A 15,667-nucleotide genomic window follows, 5' to 3' on the forward strand; every position below is an offset into this window, starting at 1 on the left:
CATTTCATAACTCGAGTTATGGTCTTTAAAAAAGCATTGCAATGGTTTTACCTCTTTGTTCGTAAGAGCCGCCACTGTAGATAGGTCTGAAATATTATTGGATGCATTTTCACTAACTTCAGTATATTTTTCATACCTCATAAAAAGGTAATAACAAATAAATAAATATTTTAAACAAACAAAGTTCTTTCGAATTTTCAATAGTAGCCTATTTAACCTAGTTGAACAATGCAATAAAATTAAACATCTAAAGAATTACTTAAATAATATTAAGTGTCATAAACAAAAGTAAATAATAAAAAATATATAAAGTAAAGAATTAACATACTTTTCAATACAAATAAGCAAAATGTACACAGTATTGATTCTTATTTATATGAATTATAATATAACAAAATGTACATAGTTTTGCCTAAATGTGACATTTTTTTCTCTCCACACTAAACATGTTTTCAGCATAAAAATAGAAAACCTTACTTGCTAAACTTATGTTATCCATTATCCAAGTCAGGACATTGATTCCACATACTTTCTGCACCATCTCCATCTCCATCTTCGCACCAATAAATGAGCAATAGAATTATGTGGCTCAAAGGATAGCTCCTGTTATACATCATAAAGGAAGCAATGGCATAGTAAGCTAATAATTTAAAAAACACTATTCTCACATCAACATAAACACATAATTATCACTGGTATGATGCCGTCTAAAGATTTCGGTCCCAAAATGGTGCTTAGCAATTGGAGACCTAAGGTGGGACCCTCCAATACCCTACTAACCAATGGGATCATATAAAATTGCAGCATGTGCTGGGCACATGGCTTTCAAGAGCTTATGGTGAGAAATCAGATCGAACTTAGGACCTCTAGGTGGCAATGATGACTCATAGTTCAAAAAACAGGTTAATTTGACCAAAAATAAATTATTGCATACGGGTTCATTTGGATTACCTCAAGTTAGTCAACGGGTCAATTTGGGTCTACCACTCTACCCAAATTAGTCGACGGGTCAAGACGGACAATTATTATAAAACTTAACTTGCAAAAGGTCCAAATGGGTTAACATCACAAACAACCATAGTTTGTCTCCGCTCTCCACCACTTCTTGTCGTCCGTCGGCACCACCGCCGCCACCCTGCCACTGACGCGCCCACCACAGTTCCGCAACTCCGCCACCGACACGTCATCACCATCGCCGCCACTCAACCACCAACACACCACCAGAGTTGTCGCGTTTAAAATAACCAAATTATCATTTTTATAAAACGTCTTGTTTTGAACAAAACCAAACTGACACCTTAAAATGACATCTTTTGACCTGAACTCATTTTATTTAGAATCAGTTTTGAGTTTTGACCTTAACCAAATCCACGTTTTATAAAATGACCCATTTTGACCCAGACTCAATTTTACTCAAAACCTGATTTGACCCGATCCCATTCTGGCCCAACCTGTTTTGACTCGTCATCTGAGCCTGCGCAACCTGCTCATTTGCCAGGCTTAGTAAGCACATTCTACAATTTTTCTTTCATTTCACTTTTAGTTGAGAGACACTTAAGACATTTATCAATAATCTAAGTGTCATAATGAACCATGCAAATCATAGCATAGAAATATATTATCTTAGAAAGACTACAAGTGATACTTTTATAAGAAACTAAGCATGCAATCACCATCAATTATGAATATAATTTTTACAGTAAAAATATATTACCTTCATCATTTCCCGCCTCATGTAGATCATCATCCTCTTCACTCTCACTTGAGCTCAACTTATAATCATCCGACCGCAAACCACATCTCCCCAATATCACAAGATCTAAAAGCTTCCTTCTAACAACATACACCGGATTCGGATCAATCAAACACCCTCTCTCATAAGCTTCCCTAAGAAATACAGTGTGCCTTTTCCCCTTTGTTGACAAATAAAACATTCCTGGATGATCCAAGAACAAATCCCTAACATTCAAATCAATCCCAAACCACTTCCTAAAATGACTAATCTTCTCAACTTCAACTGTCTTCTCAACAGTCAAACTCAAGAACTCATGAACAACTGCAACCGCTCGTTTCTCAATTTGCATAACTCCCGTTTTAGATCTCTTGTTAACGGTTGTAAAGTCATCATACGGCCCGGTGTATGGTAACTTCTGCCATTCTTTAACTTTAGCCCTGAAATTCTTCTTCAACTTCATACTTGGAGGATAGCCATGTTTAAAACTAAACCTCATTTCGGTTCTATCAACACTACAATCGTCTTTACAACACTCCATCATCCTCCAATCTTCAACCGAAGCAGTTAACTTTTGAAGATTATGTGTAGTATTAAGCTTGATCAAGTGAGTATTGGGTTCATGTGCATCAAGAATGTGAAAAATGTGAGGATTTTGGGATAATATTGAATCTTCAAAGTCATCAGGAAGACCGAGTTCTCTCCACACTTTGAAAATGGCTCTAAGCGGGAGTGTCTTTGATGACGACATTGAAAGAAGACGGGTCAAACGATCAATGATAAGCGGGTGCGTGTTATGAATAGCTGCAGCTTCTTCTTTTGATATTTGCATTGCAGTTGAGGTTAGTTTACAATAAGGTTTGGAGAGTGATGGGTCGTAATAGATGTCGAATATGCGAGGGTATTTTCGTAAAAATGCAGTGGGGCCACGGTTGAGGTGGAGTTTTTGAGCGAGGCGGTTGAGGAAGTCGAGTGAGACTGAGGGCGGGTTGTTGTTCGGGTTTGCAAGAATGAGGTCCTGAATGGATATGACTTTTAGTAGGTTCTTGTAATGGTCCATGAATTTTTCAAATGTGGCGTCTCGGAACCTAGAAGCTACATATTGAGCCGAGGTTGTTTTGTGGCGGATAGAAAGAAGTGAACGAGGGCGAGTGAAAGTGAACTTTTTGATAAACCGGGTTGCCATGGTTAACAGAATGTTGATAGTTTAGCTCATAATAATATTATAAGATCTGGAAGCAAAAGAAACATGGTATTACAGATAAGCTAAAACATACATGAAAGTAGCCTCTGTTAAAGCTTTACTCTCACTGGGGAATTTCATCGAACACTTGGTGGGCATTAAAAAGCAGACAAAGAATACACACAGCATATGATGAAACTAATTGCTACTTAATTTGGAAAATGTGACGCGTATTCATGTTCATAGGCTCTATGCCTCTAAACAAGTATTTGTTAATTAATGTAAACTAAAATTATACCTTTGTTGACAAATATTGGGAGAAACAGAGAGGGAGCAATTGTCATGGGTTCACGTTCTTTCCTTTTAAACTGGTATAAACTAGAGTGTTCCCGACGCGTTTTGTGCGGGAAATTCGACAACGGACCCGCATATTAAAACGCGAATACGCAAACACATTGTAACGAATATCACTTTGTCACAACAAAATAAAAGTTTATCTAACTATCAAAAGAACTTGGTTGGTATTGGTTCGGCTCATTACGGTATTGGTGTGGTACCGACACTTTGTATGTGGTTACAATACAAAAAAAATATTCTGTTGAGAAAAAAACTTCGTTTTCATCGGAACTTGTATAACTTGTTGCGAATACAACTTCGTTTTAACAGCATGACATATAAAAATATGAGCATGTCGTAACGGCATACTAAAGTTTTTAAAATATCATATGCTAAACATTACCAAAGAATCAATAACTTAAAATGTATAAGTAATAACAAAAAAACTACATGGGAAGAAAAACACATGTTAAGGTACATACTAAAACCATAAAAACTTTGGGATGCTAAAGTGAAAAGTAAACAAAGTTTACCAAAAAGAAATGACATGGATCAAAATTGAAACAATTTTAAACTTAGGGGGGACTAAATTGAAACAATCTAAAATTGAAGGACTAAATGTGCAAAAAATTAAATTGTACTGTAGCAGTACTTCTTCTTTAATATATAGTGTAATAGTTTATAGCTGGTAAAAGACTTAATTGCAATTTTGAAACTCAAAACGCAATTTTTAACCATGTGGTGGTTATTTCACAGGTAAGGCTCCTGTGGTGGTCATTTTTTTTGCAATTGGGTTTCCCGTCAACTCCCCGTTAGTCTGTTCCGTTAAATAAAAAGGCAAATCTGTCATTTTGTCGAATTGTTCCCCCTTATACAATATAATCCCCCCTTTATCGCAACTTGTAAGTTGCAACCCTATATGTGTCTTCCCGCCGTTCCGTCTTCATCGTCAACTGTCTTCATCTTCTCACCGATCGTAATAATGGCTTGGATTTTTTACACAATCCTAATAGCTAACTGTTGCATATTAGGGGTTCATTTGCCATATAATTTCCACCACTCAACAGTTACATATAAATATATATTGACATTCAACATGTATCATATATATAAATAAATAGATAAATAATAAATAAATAGATAAAAGTAGGATAACTTACCTGGAGCAATTTTACGTGTTGTCGTTTTGCCGCTTCTAAACCGAAAAAACCCTCTTGGTTAATCCACTAAATCAACTCAGCGAATATCAAATCTTGCTTGGCCTTTTTAGGGACAAGCTTATTGATCCAAGCATGCAAACCAAGTGACACTTATTTGTAATTTTCAATCTCCTCATTATAGCAATAAAATTCCGGGTTTAACTAGTAACCCGCCGCGTGCGAGGGATGGTGAAGTTGACTGTTCCATCTTTTGTCAATTATCTTCGACACGATCAAGTACTCATTGCTATTTTCTCCCAAAGCTGATGAAATTGCAAGTTTAGCCATGTCCATAGCTTCATACACATAACCCATAGCAGGTTTCTTCTCGTTGTCGACTAGTCGAAGCACTTTCACCAGAGGTCCCATGATTTTGAGAGCGAGAAGGGCATTGTTCAAGAAAGTAGGAGTATACACGATGTCATCAGCTCTTTACTCCTTTACGCTCTTTAGCCCATTTCCTGTTCGTCCACTTCTCACTTGCAAACATGTTTCTCAACGTCGAATTTTGCTTTTGCAAGCTTTGTAATGTGAGAAACGTTGTTTATAAATATAATCAACAAGAAACACACCCTTTTCAATTTTTGTTCTCACCTTTGCAATCTTACTAATATATTCTAGCATAAGATCTAAGCAGTGTGCTCCACAAGGTGTCCAAAACAGAGTTTTTCTCTTTTCCATCAACATTTGGCCTATAATAATCGAATAAATATAATATGAATGATAAATATAGTTGACAGAAAATATATGTAACACGAAAACTCTATACTAACATGCTAACTTGAAGTTGTTGGCGCTTAATAGTTATAATTTGAACAACATTATCTTCACCAATTCACTCGACAAATTTGTCAAGAAGCTCGAAAACCTTTTCACTGGTCTTCATATAAGAGGACACGTCAACGGACTCCATAAAAGCAGTTCCCTTCGAACTATTGACCAAAAAGTTGATCAAAGTTCTTTGCTTTCTATCCGTCCATCCATCTGACATAATAGAGCATCCAAACTTTAACCACTCAGGTTTCTGCTCCTCAACCCACTGGTCCACCTTCTCTACCTCAGTCTTTAGGAGAGGAACTCATAATTCATGGAAACTCGGTGGCTTCAGATGCGGTCCACACTTCTAAACAACAGTGATCATCTCTTTAAAACAGTCTATATTAGCTACATTGAAAGCTATTCCTGCTTGGTAAAAGAAGGTTGCGATGGTTTGTACGGTTCTGCCTTGCATCTTTTTATCACAAGCATCATTAATGCTTGTTTGAACCATTTTTCCTTTACTTGTGGATAAAAACCAAAATAAAAAAAATAAAAAAGTAAACAAATATTAAGAACAAAGAAAGCATTACAAACTAAAGTGGACAATTTTTACCTTTCGTCACAAACATGTCCAGTGGTTCTTTCACATTAGACTTCTGTTTTTTTGCCATTCCGTCGATAACGATTCCAGGCCTCTTGTTGTGACTGTTAGATATCTCAACTACATCATCCTCATCAGCATCGTCATCAAATTCCATGTCACGTAGGCCCTCGTTAGACTTCTTTGACTTCTTGCTTTCGACATATGCCTTTAACTCCTCTTTCAAATCTTTAGGACACTTCTCACAATCTTTAGCATTCCCATTGCCCCCCATCTGATGCAACTTCGCTCTACATATCCCTGCTTTGGTACTCTTATCACAGAATTTGCAGTTGACAGTGTTTTTGTCTTTGGGGTTTTTCAAGTATTATACTTCCATCCCGGATCTTTTCTGGATTGTGATGATCCAACATCTCGTTGAGAAACTATTATGTAACAACTCGGACTTTTGATTATAAAATATACTCATATTTCCTAACCCGTTTTCGTTTTTGGGAAATTTAATCAATAAAAATTATTAAATTAATTACATTATAGTTTTTCTTTTTCTTTATTTATTATTTTATATTTGAATTATATATAAAAATAATAACCCTTAACCCAAACCCAATAACAAAATCCGTAACCCGTATCCGTTTAACCATGAACCGTGACCCGTTTAAGTTACTTGAGCCACAATTATCGATCTAAACTTGGAATTGAATCATTATTTTGATTACTCTTACCATTTGCGGCCTAACCGTCATCGTTAATTAGGAAACAAGATCAAACAGAACGCGTATTGACATATTCTATGAACCGACCTATGCTCAAACCGATTATATATTCTAGGCTTAACCATAATTCAATTAAACATGTCTGCATTTCCTTTATAACCCGACGAGCAAAAGCCCTAAACCCAATTGCATTGATTGTGGCCGTAAACCTTCGTTCTCATCTGTTCTTGCTGTCGCGACAGTAGTGGTAGTTCTCCCTTGATTCATAGTCGTTCGAGGTAATTAAAACATGGATAAAATTCGTCTAACATCGTTATACATTACCCTAACATTAATTAGACGAACACTGAATGGATTGATCAATTGCATCTTTTAGGGTTTATAATCAATTTGGGATTTATTAAGTTTTGTATATAATGAATCAGTTACAAATTCTAACCAACTGGCGCTCTAGCTTAGTTGGTTAGGGTGTGTGTGTTAACTCCTTTGATTTGCTGTCACTCATGTTCGAGTCCCATTTAAGCCATGTTTTTTGGTATTTTTATTTATTTGTTGTTTAAACTTATTTCTAATAATTTATAATACATTAAAACTAATATTAAAATATTAAATAAACAATATTTTATTTAAACCGACATCATGAAAGTTAAACGTTTCGTTTCGACTAGTTTCGTTACAAGTTTCGTATATATATATATATATATATATCTTATTAATAATAATAAATCAGTATTATTATTTTATTAAAAACCGATACTAATAATGATGTTTCTCGTCGTAAAACGTCTTTGTAAAATCGCTCATATTTATTAGATATATATTATATATGTATATAAATATATATATATATAGGTATATATATGTATTATTATTTTAAACAAGAATTAGAATAAACGTATTGAAAGTGTTAACTATGTCTTACCTTCAAATTTCGTTAAGATTTCTAAAATATTAATTTTATAATTATATATTTAAAAGTTTATTATTATAGTAGGTCACAACTCATACTTATTTAAACTAATTATTTGTAAACCTGATTTTTATAACAAACAATGACTTCTATAATTATATGATAACAATAATTAATAGAGATCAATCGTTCAATCCATAACATACAAATCATAATTGCAACTCAAATCACATCAAAATCCTAAATTCATTATATGTATTACATCATTCGTTCATAATATTATATTATTTAATTAAGACTCTTGTCGATAATTCTTGAAGATCGTGATTATCGCTTTCTTGTCGTAATCATTCTCGTTTGGCTTATTCAATCAGGTGAGTTTTATTATTCTCCTATTTTACTCGAGTTTCATAAACGTTTTGGGGACGTATGTGTATATAATACTATACATAAATAACTATATATACATACATATCAAAAATAGCAAACGTGTAATTGTGTGTGATTAATCAAATCTACTTGTTATGTGCTTATGTGTTATTGTATTGATTCGCTTGACATATCCCCTTGGAGAGGGTTCTCATTCTTATTGACCACCGCCCAATTCGCTTGGCAATGGTCTTATTCTTATTTGCTCATGTTTGATTACCGGCGCCCGATTCGCTTGGCAATGGTTTAATCAACAACTTACTTGCTTATGGTTTGGATTTCATTGCCGCATTTATTACGTTTTGCTTATTTATCATATTAACATTATTTTGGTGTCAAAACTTGGTAAACTCACTCAACATGTTTGTTGACAAAACTCCATTTTCTACGCATATGCAGGTTGCCTAAGTTGAAGGATGAACACTTAGAAAGACCTTAGGATTATAATGAAAACATACATGGATTTAGACTTGAATTTATTTATTTGAATTGTTTGGTTGTATTTGATTATTGTGTGTATTATTTAAAATAATTAATTAGATATTGTCATTTATATTTATGATAGTATCTTCGAGCTGTGAGCAATCGGATCATGCCCCGGCATTTCCGCCTTAGGTTGGGGTGTGACACATTGTACCGTTCTTCAATTAAAAAAACAAAACAAAACAAAAAACCATTAACAAGGTTGACTAAATTAACAAAATAGTTTATTACTAACCTAATAATCAAAAACAAAAAATAAAACAAAACAGAATTTTACTAATCTCATAATCGAAAACATAAAACAAAACAGAAAACCATTAACAAGGTGGACTAATAACCTCGTATTCTAAAACAAAAATTATATATATATATATATATTGCTAACCTTTTCTTCTGGTAGCAACTGGCTGGTAGGCTCTGTAGTAGGGGTGTTCATCGAATCGAATAACGAATTTCAAGTTAAAACGAATCGAATAATCCGAATAATTGTTTTTTTCGCCAGTATTTGTATTTGATTAAAAGTTTAACTATTCGATTCGTATTCGTATTCATATTATATGCTCAATTCGAAATTCGATTCAAATTCGTATTTGAAACTTGAATTCGAATAAGTTCGATTTTAATTCGAATAAGTACGATATGATTCAAGTTAATCTATGTCAAAAATTCGAAAACCATAATCATAATTGCAAAACAAACATATAAATTTAAAGTATCTACAATACCACATGATAATAAATTCAAAACTAAAGCATAAATAGTCTAAAATTCAAAATATTCAAAACGAGAAGTAAATAAGACACATATTAGTATGGGCTAAGAAACAATAGTGTTGCCTATTGGGTTTAATTAGTTTGTAATTGATATTTATTATTTATGGATTTGACACAAATAAAAATAAATAATTATATATAAATATATATACACACACATATATGTATATATAATTTGAATTCGAATTTCGAATCAAATCGAATAATAAATCATAAATTCGTATTCGATTAATATACTCGAATACGAATCGAATTCGAATTTTTTTAAACCGAATTCGAATCTTAATAATCAAATTCGAATCGAATTTCGAATATTTCGAATACAAATCAAATTATGAACACCCCTACTCTGTAGTTCTTGTGATAATAAAAAGCTTAATGCCGATCATTGTAAAGATAGAGACTAACAGCTAATTATGCTAATCTCATATATTTTGGGTAAGTTGTTCAGGTATTAATCACATAAAATCAAGGTAAATAAAAAGAATAAAAAAATATGCAGTTTCCGTTTTTATTCCTAAAATTCCGACTTTAGTCAACCTAAGCACTGTAACAGAGCCTCGCCCTAAAATGTCGCCTAGGTGGCTGAGCGCAGCGTTTTTAATTACTATGCTGACAATATATATCTTTGGGAACATGTATAAAAATTCTAATAGAGCTGGCATATTTTCTATTTTTCTTTTCTTATGTTCTTCACGTATGTCATAAATGGTAAGCAAACATCTTTTAGCTTTAATCATAGAGGTTGCACTAGCACGGCCAACGTCTTTATCTCCTTCTATATGCATTGTTGGGCCCACATAAAGACTTTTGCACCTAAGTTGGAGATAGCAGAGATGAAGATGCTAAGGTGGATGTATGAGCACATAAGGTTAGACCGAAAAAGAAATTAGGTTTTTTGGGGAGAGAGTATGGGTGGCTAGTATATCGGAGAAGATAGGGGAAGGTAGATTGAGATGATTTGGACATGTGAAAAAAAAATAGGCAATGGCTCCCATTAGATCAATGAAAACTCACATTATAGAGGGGAGGAAGGGTGCATAACCTTCTTTATTATTAGTTTTGTTTTCGTCTATCTATTATGAACTGTTGTTTGAATGTTACCAATATTAAATTATTTTAATATATTATTTTTATGATAGATTCTATTTTTTATTTTTTTATTGTTTATACTATTTGTTGTTTATTTATTATTCTTGGTTTTCTATGTCACGGTATTGACCAATGATGACTAATCTCTCTTTCAATTCCCACAGTTTTGTAGAATTGAAAAAGAAACATATAGTGAAGATTATTGGAAAAGTGAATGATTAAAATGATATTAATTAAAGCTTAATGTGCTCTTCTTGTTTTAATTTTCATGTTTTCAATTGTTCATGGTTCCGACTGTAAAATAGTGGAAATTCGCAATACTGCATAATACAAGTTGTGTTCTTGTTAGGCGCATCCATGTCAAAGCCCATAGGAGCCTCTGCATCACTGCATGGCCCGCCATGGTGCGAAATGATATATCAGCTAGACTTACTGATATCTACTATTATAATAAACAAAAATCTATTTATGACACTTGGTAACTAATAGCACTATATTTGTGTCATTTGGCAAGCTTTTCTTCAAGCATTAAAACCCCTTTTATTCTTTATTTAAATAAAGGAAAATTTAAAAAAGTTGGCTCCCTATGGTCCCCCGTTAAAAAAAGTTGGCTCCCAATGGTCCCCCGTTAAAAAAAAACCTAACGACGCTAAGTTTTTTCCGAATTTCAAACTGATTTTTTTTGGGCTTTTGATCAGAAGAAGGATACAAGTCGATTGATGTAAAAATTAGCACGAAACGATACTCCAAACAACTTAATTTTTGCTAATTTGAAGTTCAAACACCCGATTTGAAGGACTAATCCAGCCATTTGAAGCATCATTTAGAGCTAAGTTTTACGTTAATCGATTCGTTTCCTCCTTCCGATCAAAGCCCAAAAAAATCAGTTTGAAATTCAAAAAAAACTTAACGTCGTTAGGATTTTTTTTAATGGAGGACAACTGAGAGCCAACTTTTTTAAATTTGGGACCACTGGTGGGAATAAACAAAGTTGGGATTATTATTGGCCAATAACAGAAAGTTGGGATTATTAAAATCCAATTTTCCTTAAATAAAAGGATAATCAAAATTGGTAAATGGTTCCGTAACCGACCATTTCTTTAAATATGCCCCTCTTATTATAATTAATTATTTAGTAATTAATAATAATAACAACTAATAATAGTGGCGTAGCATTGTGAGGTAATATTATTGTAACTAGCTTTTGCACCTGTGTATTACACGGAATTTTGTTAAATAATAAAGATAAATAAGGTCTGTTATTTTAGCTGTGGTTCTCAAAATACTTATAAATTAATTTAATGTAGACTTAATGAAAAAAACAAACGAGGTTAACGAAAATACTAAAATAGCATGATTTTGGAAACGCCAGGTGTTGATTTGCAAGAACATTTAAAAAATATACTAAAGTTGCGTAGTTGGTCAAACCTCATGTATGAAAATGACACATAATTCAATAATGAATAAAATCCACATTATGTTATAACCCATTTGACAGAATGATTTTGACCCATGACCCATGAATAGCTAGAATGAATAAGAAGAGAGATTAGGAATTAGGATAAATGTGGGTTTGACACCTAAGGGTCAACATTTTCTTTTATTAGTGTAGTAAGATAAGATTTATGAGACCCCGTGAATGGAAGTATCTCCACTAAGCATTGATCACATGAGTGCATATTACTCTTCTATGAATCATTGTCATCATTATTATTTAAAAACAAAATTAAAGGACTTCGCTTAAAGAATCAAATATTACTGTAATCTTTATAATTAATCAATCTTATTATATATACAAGTGTCCAGTTCAAAACTAACTTGAAGTAGAAAATTACGAAAATCACATAAATACTTATATGTTATGCATTAAAAATATAATCACATGTAGTGAAGGGTTAAGCTATTCTACAAAGGCTAACAAAAATGAGAAGTGTAAGAAGTCATAGTTGATTGACATGTGTCAAGTGGGGACCAAAGGTAAAATGGTATAAAAGTAACAGTATATATTTTCTCTCTTCAAATGCAAGTTACATGTCAATTCTCATATCATTTTAAAACGTCCATAACTTTTTCATGCAACATTATTCTTTAAAAAAATTCACCACAATAACAAGTGTTTTTTTATCTTTGATATGAGCATGACTTTGTTATATAAAAATTAAAAAAAATTTACGTGATTGTGTCTTTGTGTCTTTGTGTCTTTCTGTTTGTCATTGTGATTTTTTCGTCATTGTTCTTTCAAATCATCATTGTTTTTTTTCAAATGCTAATAATACGGTTGTGTAATAATAATACGTAAATATAATAACAAAATAGCAACAAATTATCTAATACATAAAATATAATGATGAACACATATTACACAATTACATGAAACGTAAAACACAATGATGAATACATATAACACAATGACCTGAAATGTAAAACGCAATGGTGAATGCATATAACACATTGACCTGAAACGTAAAACACAATGGAAACTACATATTACGCAATGACATGAACGTAATACAAAATGACTAAAATACAATGATAAGTAGTAAGACAAATGACGAGCACAAAGACACAATGACAAACAAAAAGACATAATGATGTAATCTTTGTTTTAATTGCTATTTTTAATATGAGTATCAATTGATAACACAATGACCAAAATTTATAACACAATGTATAGAAAAAACCCAATTAAAAATCATAATAAACAATCAATAAAACAATATAAAAAACCCCCTGTTTTTTTTAATTTTTATATAACAATATGATACTCATATTAAAGATAAAAAACGCTTGTTATTATGGTGAAATTTTTTTAAAAAAATAATGTTGTAAGAAAAAGTTATGAGCGTTTTAAAATGATGGGAGAATTGAAATATGTCTTACATGTGGAAAGAGAAAGTTAACAAAAGTGAGATATTACCTTTATGCCATTCTCATCAACTTATTTTCTTAAATTAATCTCCACCATTCAAATCTAACATCAATGGATTAGATTCCTTCTCACCCTTCTCATTTTTGTTGTCCTTTGTATTTTAACTTTACCCTCTAGTGAAAGAGGGTATATTGTCTATATTTGTGAAATTTTGCAAGTTTTTATTTTCAATAATTAAAACTCTTTTACTTTTAAATAAAATCAAGATTGATAAATAGGTATCCCGTAACCAACCCTTTGTTATAAAAGAATTTATACTGATTTTCATATAATTTATAACACACATGCTGACTTTTAATGTCTCCATAAATCATATCTGACGCAATTGACTTTCTCCCTAAATGATACCAGACACAAAAAACTGCAGTTTGAAATCTGATCTAGAGAATCAAAAACCAATCACATAATCTCAAGCTATTTTATCTATCAAATCTCAGTTGTGTGGATTTATCTGTAAATACTTTCATGATTTCTCCAAAACTTGATAATAAACCTCAAAGGTTTACGATTTGTTTACATGTTTGATTTTGGTTAAATTTATGGTAATCTAGGTTAACGTCATAATTTTTTTACAACACTATTGAATTTTTTAAATAGTAGTTTCTAATTACTATCACCGTATATATGTGTTTTTATTGATGATTACGTTAAATCTGTTCAATGTTTATTCCCATATAATTTTCAAATTGGGGAAAAAGTTGACTAGACTTTACAAACTTAATAAACTTGATGTAAATGTTAAGCTTATGACTAATTTTGGGAACCGATAATGATGCATTTTGTAAAACATGTCTGCTTTGTTGATATAACTGATTAACTGTTTAATAATTTGTCCTTTTATATCATAAATGAAACGGTGTTACATATTTATATATTATTTCTTATTTGTTTAACTAACTTATCTGCAAAGTTAACGTACATTATTTCTTGTAAAGAGTATATAAGTAAAAATAAATAGATTTATTCATTTATGAATAATCATATTTATTTCATAATTTAGCCTGAGTAATTTTTTTGTTAAGATTATATTGGTTTGTCTACTTATCATAATCAATTGATTATCTTTTCGGTAATTTCTCATATTTTGTTTGTAAACAAAACATATATAATTTAATATTACTAGCATAAGTAGATACACCTTTACAGACTTTTTCAATAAGACCAAGTTTCTTTAGAGTTGTGAATTTATGATGTATCTAGAAATACTTTATATAGAAAACATGTTAATACATATGTTTGTTTTCATACTATTTATGATTGTTTTTATACTATTTATGAATCAAAATATTTTAATGCATATGTTTTTTTTATACTATTTATATAATTCAAGTGTTACCAGCTAGGCATGCACAATCATATGTAAATATTTTTTTATATTTATGATAACTTCATCACGATTCTTATTTTTCTTTTGTAATTTGTAATTTATTCGATTTTATAAATCTTTATATTCATTTATTAAAATCAAAATATTATCTATCCAGCTCGTGTATCACACGAGATACTAACCGAGTTTCTATACCGAACATTATTATCTTCATGTATATCAAACATTATCTTATAATTTCTAAAGATTATTTATAAAAGTTGTCATATGTCATCACCTGCAAAAGAAAAAAAATTAAAATATTTATGACATGTCATCTTGTAATTTGTTTGCAGGTCAAATTCATTAAACTTACCTTTCTTTAACAAAACGGCTTTGAAACCATTTAAGTAAAAGTTTTGAAAAAATTTCGTAACGTGAGGATGAGGAAGAGGATGTTATGTTACAATTTATTATTTAAGACATTCCACATTGACCAAAACAACGACCGTAAGTCACACTCGCCTAATATGGCGTGTAGACGCTAATCGCCTCTGTAAACTCAACCAGCATGTGTCTGTATGTACTATATATATACATAACACATATTCACATAACATATATACATCAGTTGTTTTGTTATTAGCTAGCAATGAAGCACATACATCGAGTTATGGATGCAAATGCACAGCATCAACAAAACCCGATCCATCATCTGCAGTCTTCGGGTTATTCGTTCTTCATGCCACAGCAAGCAGTTCCAGGTTTGTGATCTCTGATCGCTTTGTGTTTCATATATGTATCGAATTCGGAGAATATAGACAAATAATGTTATTATGATATGCGAATATTGATCGATATCATGTATGTGAAATGCTGAATATTATTTTTATTAGTTTCAGCAGGATTACCGATCAATAATTTCGGTAGAGGTCGAGGACGGTTTGAGTCGAATATTCGGAGGGAACTCGAGAAGCAACGGATTCGAGAGGAGATAATTGCAGAGGAGATGGCGCGAAGGCGTGTTTTGGAGGCTGAGGTGCAGAATGAGTTGATGATGGAGCGCGAGATGCCCATGAGGCGTGCGGGCCACAACAATATGTCCGAGGCGAAGTTTTTGAATGGGAAATCGATTGGACTTGAGGAGAAGCTTGTGATGTTAATTGATGACAAGTATGGGGGTGGTGGTCGGCTCGGTGAAGTTAGGGGGTTTTCGGGT

The 15,667-nt window shown here is 32.1% G+C and overlaps 1 protein-coding gene across 1 annotated transcript; it reads right to left on the bottom strand.

Annotated features, from left to right (window-relative positions):
* Positions 1-1,630: 1,630 nt before the first annotated feature.
* Positions 1,631-2,925, bottom strand: LOC143587689 (protein ROOT PRIMORDIUM DEFECTIVE 1-like). Its single transcript, XM_077068913.1, has one exon. It carries the CDS (start codon positions 2,916-2,918, stop codon positions 1,695-1,697), a length of 1,224 nt encoding a protein of 407 aa, XP_076925028.1. The 5' UTR covers positions 2,919-2,925; the 3' UTR covers positions 1,631-1,694.
* Positions 2,926-15,667: the final 12,742 nt, after the last annotated feature.

The sequence above is a fragment of the Bidens hawaiensis genome, unplaced genomic scaffold (genome assembly GCF_021521415.1).
Source record: "Bidens hawaiensis isolate Kalapana, Puna unplaced genomic scaffold, B.hawaiensis_p1.1 tig00035837_1, whole genome shotgun sequence".
NCBI classification, from domain to species: Eukaryota; Viridiplantae; Streptophyta; class Magnoliopsida; order Asterales; family Asteraceae; genus Bidens; species Bidens hawaiensis.

Excerpts from the sequence above, each read along its gene's own strand:
- LOC143587689 (XM_077068913.1), bottom strand. The coding sequence starts at position 2,918 with ATGGCAACCCGGTTTATCAAAAAGTTCACTTTCACTCGCCCTCGTTCA.